This window comes from Malania oleifera, chromosome 10 (assembly GCF_029873635.1).
Source record: "Malania oleifera isolate guangnan ecotype guangnan chromosome 10, ASM2987363v1, whole genome shotgun sequence".
NCBI classification, from domain to species: Eukaryota; Viridiplantae; Streptophyta; class Magnoliopsida; order Santalales; family Ximeniaceae; genus Malania; species Malania oleifera.
Window position 1 is genome coordinate 13,419,057 of NC_080426.1, and position 15,253 is coordinate 13,434,309.

Consider the following 15,253-nt stretch of genomic DNA (forward strand, 5'->3'; position numbering starts at 1 on the left):
GAAAAAGGCATCCTTGCTGTTGTATCAGAAGTTGTCTCATTGGCATTTTGTGGAGTTTAATTCATCATCATCATTGTCTTCATCATCATCATCATCATCTCTTTCTCTCTATGCATCAAATCAATGCCTTTTTTTGCATGTCTGAAATTGTACTTTCAAAATTGTTTTTGTTTTGATCATTTTTTAGACTGTTAAAAAGTTTATTTCTGCCTACATGCTTCTGAAGTTTGTTATGTTAAGCCATCAGCCAGGAAAGCTAATCTTGTAGGGAAATTTGGATTTCTGTCTATATATTTTGGTTCTGCAATTTATTAACCCTTTTGTGTGCGCGATCAATTTGCGCCATTTATTGCCTCTGAATAGTCTAGTTATCCTAAGTGTAAAGATTCTTTTAGTGATGGAGCTTGGTTTTGACTCTGGACCAGAGGTTGTTATTTCATTTGCTTATAAAACATAATGTAAAAACATATTTTTCATGATCCTGTATTACGACATTTTTTAAAGAAAAAAAATTATCAATTGTTTTTTTTTTTTTGTAAATGTGTGCATGTGTACCTTTTGTTGTAGTGATGATCATATTTGTACCTTCAAATTATGGGAGATGCAAGTTAAGAAATTTCACCAATTACATTTCAACTCAATGAAGCCTTCATCCAGAAAAAAGAAAAAAGAAAAAAAAAAAAAAAAAAAAAAGGAAAAAAAGAAAAAAAGAAGAAGAAAAAACTAGCCTGGAAAATCTTATGCTACTGGTAGATTTCTCAAATTATGGGACAGGCAAGTTAAACATTTTTCACAAGTACATTTCAACTCAATGAAGCCTTAATCCATAATTTATTTATTTTAAATAAAAAAGCAGTCCAGTGCACAAAGCTCTCGTGTATGCGGGGTCCAGGGAAGGGGTGGACAAACTCAACAAAGGTTAGCCTGGAAAATTTTATGATAATAGTAGATTTTTCTAATTTCCTGAACTTTATATTATCTTGCAGCTGCAATTGAACTCAACAAATCCCCTGGATACTGGAAATCTATGCTAATGATTAATTTATATCTGTGTATTCTTCAATCTTTACTTCATAAATTCTGTTTACCTGTTTGTGCTAGAGAGTTTGTGCCTCAACAGTAAAACGTACAATGCAGGTTTCAGTTGATTTCTGGGCAATAGGTGGGGGAAATCTCTCATCATGCTCCTTCTTCATCATTAGGGATGTGGTGATGTTTCGCTCAGATTGCTTTGAAACCTGCTTCGCAAAAATATATAAAACATTTATTGCACGCTACAGTATTGTGGATCCCAGTAATATTAAGCAAATACAGTTCCTCAGGGACTCCTGTGTGGAGCTATTTTCGTTGGATGTATACAAGTCTGTTAGCAAAGCACTGGTGTCTGTCCAGCAACTTGCCAGAATATTGCAGCAGGGTTTACGAGCAAAGAAGAAGGTATGCAATGAGCATTCTTTTTTGTTTGCTGTCTAGCATGGTTGGATTTAGATATATTGACATGTTGCTTACATGGATTAGATGCTTATGGTCTCATGGGCTTGTGTAGCTATTGTGAATGTTGACATTATTATGTGAAGGGAAGTTTTCCTCAGACTCCGTTTTGTATTTTTTATGGCAGGAAGCACTCAAGAGCATATGCAGTTGGCAGTATATTAACTGCATCGATCTCTGGGTTACCTTTATAGCTATGAACACAAGGGACTATGATCTTCATTTGTTACTTTTTATGGTCATTCAAGTTATAAATGGAGTGACTTATCTATTTCCGGGGCCAAAATATGTACCATTGAGATTTAAATGCATTCAATGGCTAAACAATCTCTCCAATTCCAGTGGGATTTTCATTCCTGTTGCGTCATTGGTGTTGGACATGCTGGAATTTAGTACAAGCAAGGAAGGTGGAAGACCTGGGAAGGCCTCCAATTTTTCCTTGAACCTAAAGGTAGAAATTTAAGTTGTGACCTTTTTTCTCAAATTTCAATCTGTCTTTTTATTAGACTGACTTGAAATATCAAATCCCAGTTCAAATGTTCACATATAAAGTTTGCATCAGACTGTTTTAACTGGTTTAACTGGCTCTGACTCTGTTCAAATCTTAGTTTATCAAGACAAATCAAATTGCCCTGTGTAGTATGAACTCAAAATAAAAGAAAAAATATTTGTTCCTGTAGTAATTTTATTAAGTGTTTGTCTAAACACTATCCTGTTTAATGCTTTTAAATATTTTCTGATTTTAAAATGTTTCTTCTTAGTTGATATTACTGGTGTATATAACTATTTTAGCCCTTGGCTATCCAATATTATGCAATGATTAAGTTAAAAAAATATTACCTAATTGAAATTGAGCGTACTTTGACAGGACTGGTCAGCCATTCAATCATTGGTGGATGTGCTCAAGTAAAATTTTTATTTTGCAATTAATAATACACATTGCACATTATCTTGCTTAATTCTCTGAGAAAGTGGAAAGGTTTTTGGGAAGTGGACTAATGATTTTTGAAACTGGACTGGATGGTCCGACCAGGTTCGGTCAGAACTGGTCACCAGGCTGGTCTGGTCAAGAACAAAGAACCAGTCAACCGGGAATGCAGTGAACCAGGACTTACCTGGCTGACCCGATCAGACTTGGCCAGTCCCAGCGTGAACAGTGGTCAGAGGCAGGTCAATTTGGCAGCTCACCCAAAGAGTGTAGGCAGGAAACAGTATGTACAGCTGGGATCGCTCAAACCCAGAACCTAAAGGCTACCTCACTAGGCACTACCTCCATGCGAAGTGCCACAGGGTCTAAATTCTAACAGTGGACCTTGATGCTCTTACGGCACCAAGTCTCACTTGGTTAAGCCATGACACAATCCAAAATTCGTTGATTAATCCTTTAAGCCATGACAAACAATCCAAAATTCGTTGATTAATCCTTTAAGTGTGTAAAGAAAGTATGACACACAAGGCAACGGATGACATACACAAGGCAATAGCTATAGGAGCAGCACCTCCCAAGACAAGGATTACACACTCAATACATGCACAGTTGACACTGAATGTAAACTTATTCTATGTTTCAATTTTTATTTATTTATTTTATTCTTAAATCCTCTAAAACGTAATAATATAATAATTCCTAAATCCTCTATAACATAATGTAATAAATTTTTAAAAACATGAATTTTATTGAAGATGTATTTGTAATTACATTTTAGTTAATTGGCTAATAGATGATTATGATAGATGCGTTTGCAATATTATCCCAGATTCATTAATAATATTATCACTGTAATATACATGTATGCATACACTCACACGCACCCACCCACACACACACACATATATTGTTCATGCCAGCATCATCAGTTTGACCACTGGTTTGACTGACCTGGTCCCTTTCATGGTTGGGACACCGGGCCAGGTTAAAAAACTACGTGGACTGCATTTTTTATGAGTTAGTTATAAATTCCGTGATAGATATTCAATTGGGTCATAAAAGTAATGTTTCTGATTTATACTTGATTTGGTAATATGGCATCAGCTTTTTGCTCCAATTTACAACTTGTTTTGTATTTGACCTTTACTCATGGTACTGTCATCTGATCTCTTATATCCACATTTTATGTCATCTAATTAAACATTCTGACTTCTGGTATTTTGAATTCTGGATTCACATGTGCACAGTTGCCGAAACATTGGTTAAAATCTCAAAATTTTGAAGAACTGTGTGTTTTCTCTGTCATTGAGCTGCTTTCTGCACACTTTGCCCAGTGGAGCTACCACATATCCTTCCCTGACCTGGCAACCATTCCACTCATCCGCTTGAAACGGTTTTATGAGACAACAAGTATTGAAAGTTTGAAGCGTGTTGTAAAGCGTTTCATTGACCAGGTCTGTATTTGAAAGACTCCAGTCATCTCACTTTAATGAAAAAATTTTATTTGTATGCATTTAGGATATGGCAAAACATTTTATTTATGCTTTTTTCTAAAGGTGATCTTTCCAGAAAATAGTTCATGCAGAGCAATCCAAATTCCAAATGAAGTTTTTTTAGTTTAGGGGTGGCAATTTGCTGCTCTGTTCTATAATACTCTATAAATGTTTTAACATGCCTTAACCTCAACAGGCTCGAGGTCCTACTTGAAGGAAGTCTGGCTTCCATTCCAATTTTGTGTTTCAATTGAAGCCTGGACTGGCACTGAGATTCGAGTCTGAGGCCATCCTGGATCAATGCTTTTAAATGAACAATTATTTTTAAGAAATCACTATGCAACGATAAATTAAAAACCTATCATTTACGTGACAAAACAATTTTTGCACTAGATGAGTGAATACTTGTAGAAGGCTGATAAAACATATGATGTTTTTTCAAGATTATAACTGGATAGACAATTTGCGCCATATATATAAGATCTAAATGTGTCCTGAAAATATTGATTTCTCTAAAATTTAGCTTGGCCCTGCCATATGAGTTTCTAAAACAATTTCAAGCCTGGTTTCAATTGCTGCATAAGATTTCCCAACTGATTATCTGAATTTGGGGGTTTGGTTGTTGAACTTCATGCCATCGTTTTGATGGATGCATTGTTCTGCTTTAATAATTTTTAACAATAAAATGTGCAGGAAGTATGATCTTCCATGATGAACTGGACCTGCTACTAATTATAGCATTAATTTTAATATTTTGGAGGGCAAAACATTTTCTTCTGGTGCTGTAGGTGGAGCAAAATGTTGAATTTGTGCAGAGGAAAAGAGTTGAGGTTACGTTTTCCCCAATAGATCAGCAATCTGTTGAATCGTTTCTTCAGGTTTGCTTTATATTTCTGGATCACTTTTCTGGGTTTTGTTATAAGCTTTTAGTTTGACATATTTCCTTGATGTGCAGCTTGAAAAGTGCAGTGGCAATGCTTCATTTACTCAATATTACAAAAGTGTCATTGAAAAGGCTGCTTCTAGGAATCTAGCTATGAAAGAAAAGATGAGGTGCGGTTCACCTATCCATCTATCCTACTTTGCACAATTGCGCTTGCTATGTGTGACCTCCATTATCTGCCAGTGGAATAATGCATAAACGGATCTGCCAATTTGAGAGCTGTCGCCCAATATATAATGCTGATGTCTCATGCTTGTGTAGGCAGGCAGCTCTGGAACTACACTTCAGCTCATAATTGATATGATTGAATTTTCCTGCTATTTTTGTCAAATTTATTTTCCTTCACAAGTGCATGTGCATAGGAATGTTTATTGATTGGATCAATTGTCTAGATCTAGGTTGGAGTTGGAGATGGCCATTATTCAGGTTTTGGCCGAGGCATAAACTGTGTTATGGGATTTGGGTTGATATAGCATGATAGGTTTGGGTGGAAGGCAACTTGAACCAAAAAAACTAGCTTGAAATTATGTGGAAGATTAGGGACTTGGTGTCCTTGTATGTTTGGACTCTGTCTGATTGGCCTATTGCACGTCAGGCCGAAAACAACCACCACCACCAAACCCAAAGTTTTACTAGGTGGGGTTGGATATATAAATCAATTTTCACCATTTTTGCAGGACCCAAGACAATCTCCTTACAAAACTGGAGTATTTTAAAATCTTTAGTGCTTTGTCCATGTTAGTTTGGTTTTCTCCTATCCTACCCACTACCTCAGGGTGTAAATGTTACTTGATCTATGTTAAAATGGCTAACCCCTCGTTTTCAAACTTGGACTGATGTCCAATTGTTAAAATATCAATCCCGAATATCTTTGTAAATAAAATACAAATTAGGAAAGTGATTAATTATGGGGGATTTGATATTATTCAGTAGGAAATTGTTTCCTTGTTTAGAATAAGTAATCGTATTATATATTGGATTGTACATATGAACAAAATAATGAAGAAAATATTTTTCAATCGATTCTTCTTTCATGGTATCAGAGCTAGGGTTTCTTAAACCTAGCTAAACGATGGCTAATAGCAGAGGTTCTACCTCCTCTGCAAACATCACCGGTGACTTAGAGGTTACGTCCGGTGGGGGTACGAATGGACTGGATAACGCAGTCTTTCCACTCTCATTGGAAAAACTAAATGGAAAAAATTTCCGTGAATGGGCTCAGTCCATGAAACTGGTGATTGAGGGAAAAGGGAAGCTTGGTTATCTTACCGGTGAGTGGAGGAAACCAGACCCTGCCAACGCTGTAGCCTTGCAAAGATGGAGGTCCGAAAACTCCATGGTCACGGCTTGGCTCGTTAACTCGATGCAACCATTAATCGGAAAAATTTACTTGTTCTTGCTGACGACAAAGGAAGTCTGGGAAGCCGTATGTGAGACGTACTCCGATGTTGAAAAGCTACTCACAAATCTTCGACATCAAGACCCGATTGTGGCAGATGAGGCAAGGTGAGAGAAGTGTTATCGAGTATTTCATGGAGATGACTCATCTCTGGCAGGAGCTTGATCTGAGCATCGACGAGGAGTGGGAGTGCTCCGGCGACAGCACGCGATACCGAAGGAGGCTCGAAAACGAGAGGGTCTTCGAGTTTCTTACCGGCCTGAATCGAGAGCTCGACGACGTGAGGGGACGGCTCCTTGGCCGGTGACCTCTCCCTTCAACCCGAGAAGTCTTCGTAGAGGTCAGGAGGGAAGAGAATAGGAGGCGGGTGATGCTGCGGCCTCAAAATGAATCCCCTGGGCTGGACCCTCCTGTACCTGTATCCGCCCAAAAATTAGATGGGCTACACGCTGGGCCGGATGCCTTAGCTCTTGTATTAAAAGGCCCAAGGGGACCTAGTCAATGACCGCAAAGAGGAAAAATATGGTGCGAACATTGCTGAAAAACAGGTCATTCAAAAAATACCTGCTGGGAGATTCATGGAAAATTGGCAGATTGGAAACCGAGACAATACCAAAAAAATCATGGGTACCAGGCCAGCACTGACGGATCAACTGACAGATCACAAGGAGAGAACAACAATACCCCATCCAACAGTGCATTCAGTCCTGAACAGTTGGATTAGTTATATAAGATGATTTCATCAATGCAAACATCGGGTCATCTAGTTCCCTGGCTCACTGAGGTAATCATATGTCAGCTTTAAAAACCACATCTTGTTACAAATGTCCATGGATAATTGATTCGGGTGCATCCGATCATATGACTGGGTCTTATCAATATTTTTCATTCTACTCACCATATGTTGGGAATTTGAGGGTAAAAATTGCAGATGACCCTCTCTCACCAGTTGCTGGAAAAGGAAGTATTCGCATATTTGATTCCTTAACTTTACAATCGGTCTTACATGTCCCCAAGTTATCTTGCAATCTGTTATCTATTAGTCAATTAACAAAAGACTCGAATTGTTCCGCTAAATTTGTTTCCTTTCATTTTGTTTTTCAGGACCTATCATCGGGGAAGACGATTGGCACTGCTAAAGCGTATGAGGGACTCTACTACTTTGAGGAGGCAAGTTTGAGTGAACTATGTAATACTGCAATTTGTGATTCTGCATCTACTTCTAGAAATAGTGAACTTTTGTTATGGCATTCACGGATGGGTCATCCTAATTTTTAATATTTAAAACGTTTGTTTCCTTCTCTTTGTTCAAATAAAATGGCTTCTGAGTTTCAATGTGAAGTATGTGAGCTTGCTAAACATCGTCGTACTTCTTTTCCATCATTCATATACAAACCATCTCGCCCATTTGCTATGTTTCACAGTGATGTATGGGGTCCCTCACGTTCCCTAAATCGCACCAATACAAAATGGTTTGTGACCTTTATCGATGACCATACTCGTCTTTGTTGGGTTTACTTACTGAAAGACAAAACTGAAGTTCGCTCCATTTTCATCAATTTTCATACCATGATTGATACACAGTTCCAGACTCATATTCGGATCTTACGTACTGATAATGGTAAGAAATATTTTGATACCATCCTGGGAACTTCAAGATAATGGGATTGTTCATCAAAGTTCTTGTGTGGATACCCCTCAACAAAATGGGGTTGCTGGACGAAAAAATAGACATATACTTGAAGTAGCCAGGGCATTAATGTTTACTACCCACATGAAACATTATTTTTGGGGCGATGCCATCTTAATAGCCACACATCTCATTAATCGAATGCCAAGTCGAGCACTCTCATTTGTCACCCTTCTTCAAAAATTTCAGGAACACTTTCCCACCTCTCGACTCCCTTTCAGTCTCCCACTGAAAATTTTTGGTTGTACTGCTTTTGTTCATGTCCATGTACACCATCGCGATAAATTGGATCCTCGTGCCATTAAATATATCTTCCTTGGTTATTCACCTACCTTCCTTGGTTATTCACCTACCCAAAAAGGCTACAAATGCTATGATCCGATCTTAAAACGACTATTCGTTAGTCTTGATGTCTCTTTCTTTGAAACCACTCCTTATTTCCCAAAGCCCTCTCTTCAGGGGGAGAAATGGAGTGAAGATCGGTTCTTTGATCCTTTTACTACTGAATCTACGGTTACTCCAGTTACTCCATTCCCTAACCCATCTATTGAGTCTTCCATTGCATTACTTCCCGACTTGCCAAACACAACTGAACACTTACCCTCGGGGGGAGATGCAGGAGAGCAAAATAACGCAGACATACTGGTTTACTCAAGAAAGTCAAAAACAAAGGAGAGAGAGAATCTCATACTTGAGGCACCAAGAGCGTTGGAACCGGTGATGGCTCCGAATAATCATGAGCCCTTGCCTTATCCTGATCTGGTAATTGAGTCTTCTTCTGATATTTCTGCACTTGATGATATCAATTTACCTATTGCAATCAGACAAACCAAGTCATGTACTCAATACCCTTGGTCGAAATGCATGTCTTATAAAAGCTTGTTTACAGGATATCGTGCGTTTGTCTCTAATCTTGACAGGATGAAAATGCCAAAAAAAATTCAGGAAGCTCTAGAAATACCAGAATTGAGAGAGGCAGTCATGGAAGAAATGCGAGCCCTAGAAAAAAATGGAACTTGGAAGTTGACAGATCTACTGAAAGGGAAGCAGCCAATGGGTTGCAAATGGGTCTTCACAGTGAAATGTAAACCTGATGGAACAGTTGAAAGATATAAGGCTAGACTTGTTGCAAAAAGCTTTACACAGACCTATGACATTGACTATACTGAGACATTTGTACCAGTGGCAAACTTAAATACAGTTCGGGTTCTCGTCCGTGGCAACCAATTTAGATTGGCTATTACAACAACTTGATATTAAAAATGCTTTCTTAAATGGAGAATTAGAAGCGGAAGTTTACATGACTATACCACCAGGATTCAGTAGAACAGGTGAAGAAAACAGAGTGTGTAAACTAAAGAAATTGTTATATGGCCTCAAACAATCTCCTAGAGTGTGGTTCGACAGATTCGCAAAGATACTAAAGAATCAAGGGTATCGACAAGGGCAATCAGACTATACACTATTCTTCCAACAGTCTGAAGGAGGTAAGAGAACAATTCTAATAGTTTATGTTGATGATATAATCCTTACTGGTGATGATACTATAGAAATGGAGAGATTAAAGAAGGTTCTGGCTACCGAATTTGAAGTTAAGACTTGGGACATATGCTGTATTTTTTGGGCATGGAAGTGGCAAGAACGAAAAAGGGAATTAGTGTTTCTCAGCGAAAGTATGTTATTGATTTCCTAGTTGAAACTGGCATACTAGGATGCAAACCCAGCGAAACCCCGATAGAAACAGTAAAGAGGTTTGAAGATTGTGGAAAACCAGTAGAAAAGGAGAGGTATCAGAAATTGGTTGGCAAGCTGATCTACCTATCACATACTAGACCAGATATTGCATTTGCAGTCAGTGTAGTAAGTCAACACATGCATTCACCAAAGGAAGTTTACTTAGATGCTGTATACAGAATCCTTAGATATCTCAAGTGATTCCCGGGAAGAGGACTCTTCTTTAGCAAGGAAGTAGAGATCTTTACAAATGCAGATTGGGTAGGATCAGTGGAAGATAGAAGGTTCACCACAGGATATTGTGCATTCGTTTGGAGAAATCTCGTAACTTGGAGAAGCAAAAAACAGAATGTGGTGGCTCGTAGTAGTGCTGAAGCTGAATTCAGGGCAGTCGCTCAAGAGATTTGTGAAGGATTGTGGTTACGAAAACTATTGGAGGAATTACGGGTACCGGTGAACATTCCTATCAAACTCTACAGTGACAATAAGGAAGCTATTAACATCTCTCTTAATCCAGTTCAACATGACAGGACTAAACATGTGGAGGTAGGCAGACACTTTATCAAAGAAAAAATTGAAGAAGGAATTATATGTATGACTTATGTACCAACCAAGGAACAAACTGCAGATATTCTCACTAAAGGGTTGGGACGACAGAGCTTTGATGATCTTATTAGCAAGTTTGAGATGATTAATATTTATGATCCAACTTGAGGGGGAGTGTTAAAATATCAATCCCGAATATCTTTGTAAATAAAATACAAATTAGGAAAGTGGGTAATTATGGGGGATTTGATATTATTCAGTAGGAAATTGTTTCCTTGTTTAGAATAGGTAATCGTATTATATATTGGATTGTACATATGAATAAAATAATGAAGAAATATTTTTCAATCGCTTCTTTCACCAATGTGGAAAAGGCACTTGTGTGGGTGGAGTCGACAGACTGTTGGGCCAAACCGGTTGTTGAATCGATGATGTCATATATCACTGTGTTTCTGTGTGTGTATTACAAAAAATAATATTGAAGCAATATGAGATAATATTACATAAATGGTGGCCATAATCATATGTTAAGTGAATTAGAATAAAATATAGTTATGAACACATTCTAGAGAAAGGAACACCATAATCATAAAAACAGTGGCCATAATCATATGTTTAGTGATGATGCCAACATGCTTATAGTTTTCACATCATGAGCTAAACTTAAATGAAGTATGGATGTTCAAGGAAAACTATTTCTTTTTGTGGTTACATTGTTTTTTGATGCATGTTGTGATTACTACATTCTGATTTTTTCTGCAGTTTTATGGAGTCTAAAAAATTAGACAAACGAAGGCAGCAGCAGGGTCTGAATGATGCAGTGGGTAATGGTACGGTAAATTCAAAGAGAAAGAAAGTAAATATGGCTGTTAAGGGTGAGAAAGATGGCAAGAGAGGAAAGAAGCAAAGAACTTGAGATGTAAATGGTGGCATTACCTGTTTCCATTAAAATTATGACATCTTATGTCTCTGATAGTTGGTTAGTTTTTTGAATTATGTAATGTGCATTTCAAGCAATTTTTTGGACTGAAGTAGATATGCAGAGGTCAGCTTGGTTAGGTCAGCGGAAATTAGGTTTGATGACTGTCAAAAGACAGTTTTGGGAATTTTGAATTTTATTTCTGGAACCTTCTCTTGCCAACATTGAAAAGGGTGTTGATCGGGAAGAGCATGTTCTAAAACTCCATTGAGAAAGAGAAAATTTTGATGAATTTATTGAGTTTGGAACCTCCTATATGTGTGCATTATATACAGAGTTTAATTTTTACAGCTCTGGTTTATCCATTGTTCAACTTTTCAAAACTGTTGGATCTAGCAATTTATTTATGCACATCATACTTTCAATTTTCAGGTCAATTCAAACATTCGTAATAGGCTGATCACAATTGTTTTAATACATATTTTATGGTTATATTTAATGCTACTAAAAACAAATATTCATATTCAATTAATTTGAAACTTTTCTTGCCTGATTTGCAAGTGTTAAATCGAATTGTTGATTTAATAAAATATATATTTTATGGAGCTAAAAATTCTTTTACTGTTTGAGTAGATACTAACATGAATGAATACGACAGAGTCATTGTTGCTCTTCCTCTTTCACTTTTCCCTCACCTTTTCCAATCATGAATGAATTACCCTCATCTCCCTCTAGGCTGCAAAATCACTGATCATTGTTATGTGCTCAACTCAATTCTATTAACTATATAGTCATTTACAGATACATTTCAGAACACATATAGTCACTGTATCATAAATTCTGCTAACATCTGGACTTCCTCCAACCCATATGCGGGCGGGCTGTTACTAAACACCCTATCTGGTCTCAGAAATGGAGCCAAACGTTGCCTTCACGACATCGTTTGCATGGAAGGCCCTGCAACTCAAAGCTTTCAGCAGTCCCCAAAGCCCCTTCCCACTGCTCTTCCCAATTCTCACCTCTTCCCCATAGTCAAAGGATCGGAATGATGGCGTCCTTGAACTGTGGTGGCGGCTCTGCCTGCTCCTCATTTTCCTCAGATCCATCTCTGTGTTTGGAACCGTTGTAATCCCAAACATGAGCAAATGCCACCGGGACTTTGTCGGAGACCTGGTAAAGGACACTTGCTGCACTGAAATATCATACTTTCCGGTACACTTCCCTGTGTTGAGTCCAAAATTCCCTGATGCTGGTACAGACTTTGATCTTGAAACTTGATTCAGCTTCGTGTACTCGTTGCATCTCAACTCATCACGATCAACCTTCTTCGATTTGTATTTGGAAGCTTTTGGTTTGCTGAACCATCCTGATGATTTCCATTGGAAAAAAAGGCTGCTTCTTTTCTTGCTGGGTTTTGGTTGCTCTTTCTCACTTGGGGGGTCTCGGGTTTCACCGGAAAGCGGGTCTTTGCAAGTGATGAGCTTCCCACAGAAGATGATGTTCTCAGCTGGGACGGACCTCAAGCTAAAATCTTCGCTGCTGGAGAACTCGAAGAAGTCTTCACGTTCTTGATCATCTGAGGAGGAGCTCTGATCCTCTTTGGAATAACAGCGGTCATTGGCCCAATCGGCAGCGTCGCAGTATGTGGGAAGATCACACAGGGAGAGTGTTTCTTCTGCTTCATCATCATCCAAGTCCTGCATATAATCTATATTGCTATCTTCCACTGGTTCTTGATAATGGTAAGGATCCTTCATCACGGCCATCCTGGAGTGTTGGAAAAATTGTAGTACTGACGGCAGGAAATGGATGGGGAGAGAGTCGAAGTGCCTGGAGAGCTGTTTGGAAAGAAAGAAAATCAGAGCAAAAATTAACTATCGAGAGAATGAGAGGGTTGATTCCAGCTTGAGACCAATGGATGCATATATAAGTACATGGAGGGAGCTCTGAGAGAGACGAGGAGAGGAGAGGAGAGGAGAGGAGAGGAACATTCGAATAGGACAAAGTTTGGTGATGGGAAAGGCCTTCTAGACAAATACTTAAAATGTAATTAAAAATGAAAAGTATATTGCGGAGTGATACTCCTGCACGTCAAGAAGAGCGGGCGCAGAAAAGTATTAAGAGATGCTCGATCATATTATATAATATAAAATAAATTACTAATATTAAATCATGTGAGGGGAATTTTGCAGTTGGCACTGAGATATATGCGGGATGGCTTAGATACAGGGGGCCCTACACTCATGCGCGTGGGGCCCATCCCTCCGTTGGATTTTGCCTTGAGCGGAAAAGGATTAAAGCACATAATAAGAACTAATTTAACTTTTATCTTATATTCCTTTTCATTCCTCTACTTAAAAATTTTAATATAAAAATAGAAAATTTTAACCACGGCAGAACCACCTCCCTCTCTTAACTATATAGATCACATACAAAAATCTTGATTAAAAAATGCAATTAATTGGATGGCAGTCAATGATGCATATAATGATTATATAATGGTATATTGTTGGTTTAAGTTTCGGAAGTTTCTATTTGAAGTTCTGGTAAAAGGGGCTGCGCATTTCTTCATGTACGGTGCCTTCCGTGTGTGTCAATTGAGCCGGGTGGGAGGCAGCTGCTGCGTGCAACCTATCTGAAATTAGTTCCACTTTTCATCAATCGTATATAAATATAAAATGATGGGAGTCTAGAAATGGGACCCATGCATGCATCATGCACGTAACTTCTCAGGGCCCAACGTACCCCTTTCTTCTCTCTGCCAATATTAATTTTCAAGATACACATACAGTCGTCGTGCATTTACCCTCCAGAAACGAAGACCCAGAGCAGCGTTCTACAGAGTTTGCCTTCTGTATTCCTCCTGTGTGTGTGTTTGTGTGTGTGTGTGTGTGTGAGAGAGAGAAAACAGTGCGTAGCTGGAGTTCTTTTCAAACTTGCAGCGGAGTGACCGATCTGTGGTTGGGGTTATTAGTGCGCTAGTCGTCTCAACTCTGAACTAACTACTGTAAATATGGACGTTTTCTTACCACTTACATGTAGGTAAACAGAAAAAGGAAAAAAGGTTAAAAGGAAAGAAAGGTCAAAGCTTCAGCTTCACCTTCTTTCATGCATACAACGCCTCAAGTACCATTAGGCGGGGTCAGTTATATGAATTATTTTCTGTCAATTTATGCGATCATGAATCATTTCTTTTGAAAAATTCAGGAATATTAAATCCTCATTCACCATATCTTTTCAAGTTATTTTAAGTCTATCCCTACCCCTTCTACTTCCTCGCGCAGTAATTAACTCACTCTTTCTTATTGGCGTACTATGTGACTTATATTGCAAGTGTCCATACCCTCTGAATCGCCAATCTCTTATCTTTTCTTTTACAGAAGTTACATCCAACTTACCGCAAATATGTTCATTCCTTAATTTATCTTTCATTGTTATATCACTCATCTATCTAAACATTCTCATCTTGACAACTTTTACTTTTTTGATATTCTTTACTCTTCCTTTCTTTACCTTTAGTAAGTTTAAATATATCTCTTTTCCCTTCTTTTGTATCTAATCTATCATCCAAACTATTAAATGATATGTATTTAGCTCACTAACGACATTTTTTTGTATCTTTTCTCATCTCCTTATACATTTCAAAGTTATCTCTATTTCTATATTTTTGCCACGTTTTATACCAAATTCTTTTTGTTTTTGTGGCTTTTTGGACATCTTTATTCCACCACCAACTTTCTTTGTTATTCGAGAGTCTTCCCCTTGAGTCCCCTAAAACCTCTCTTGCTATCTTTTTAATAGAGTTAGCTAATATACTCCAAAGAGTATTTGTATTTATCCCATCCTCTATAGTCAAATCCCCATCTTTGATCATTTTATCTTTAAATTTTATTATATTTTCTCTCTTTAGGTTCCACCACCTAGTTCTTTTACACTGGTTTATTATATTATTTTTCTTCCATTTTTTAATACATATATGTCATGCCCTGAACTCGGAAATGGGACCCGAGGGTGAAAATATAATCTAACCTGTCCCTATATCATACAAATCATCACAGATACAGTGCAAAGGATGAGGGTCCGACCCCGTGGGATTCCCAGGCACCCTAA

General features: G+C 38.0%; 2 protein-coding genes across 6 annotated transcripts in view; one reads left to right on the forward strand and one right to left on the reverse strand.

Annotated features, from left to right (window-relative positions):
• LOC131166799 (protein REBELOTE) overlaps positions 1 to 11,435 on the forward strand; it is a 58,002-nt gene extending 46,567 nt beyond the window's left edge. For 3 of the 5 annotated variants that reach the window (XM_058125383.1, XM_058125381.1, XM_058125380.1), the window contains 7 exons: positions 1,138 to 1,437; positions 1,619 to 1,942; positions 3,667 to 3,873; positions 4,701 to 4,790; positions 4,868 to 4,965; positions 7,359 to 7,424; positions 10,987 to 11,435. In XM_058125383.1, the coding sequence (XP_057981366.1) occupies positions 1,138 to 1,437; positions 1,619 to 1,942; positions 3,667 to 3,873; positions 4,701 to 4,790; positions 4,868 to 4,965; positions 7,359 to 7,424; positions 10,987 to 11,140 (1,239 nt within the window). In that variant the 3' untranslated portion in view covers positions 11,141 to 11,435. The remainder of the gene's footprint in view (positions 1 to 1,137; positions 1,438 to 1,618; positions 1,943 to 3,666; positions 3,874 to 4,700; positions 4,791 to 4,867; positions 4,966 to 7,358; positions 7,425 to 10,986) is intronic. The other 2 variants (XM_058125385.1, XM_058125384.1) reach the window with 1 other exon arrangement.
• Positions 11,436 to 12,039: 604 nt separating this feature from the next.
• LOC131166515 (uncharacterized) lies at positions 12,040 to 12,909 on the reverse strand. The gene has a single exon (XM_058125111.1). It carries the CDS (start codon positions 12,907 to 12,909, stop codon positions 12,040 to 12,042), a length of 870 nt encoding a protein of 289 aa, XP_057981094.1.
• Positions 12,910 to 15,253: the final 2,344 nt, after the last annotated feature.

Coding starts and splice junctions, on each gene's coding strand:
- LOC131166515 (XM_058125111.1), bottom strand. CDS start 12,909: ATGGCCGTGATGAAGGATCCTTACCATTATCAAGAACCAGTGGAAGAT.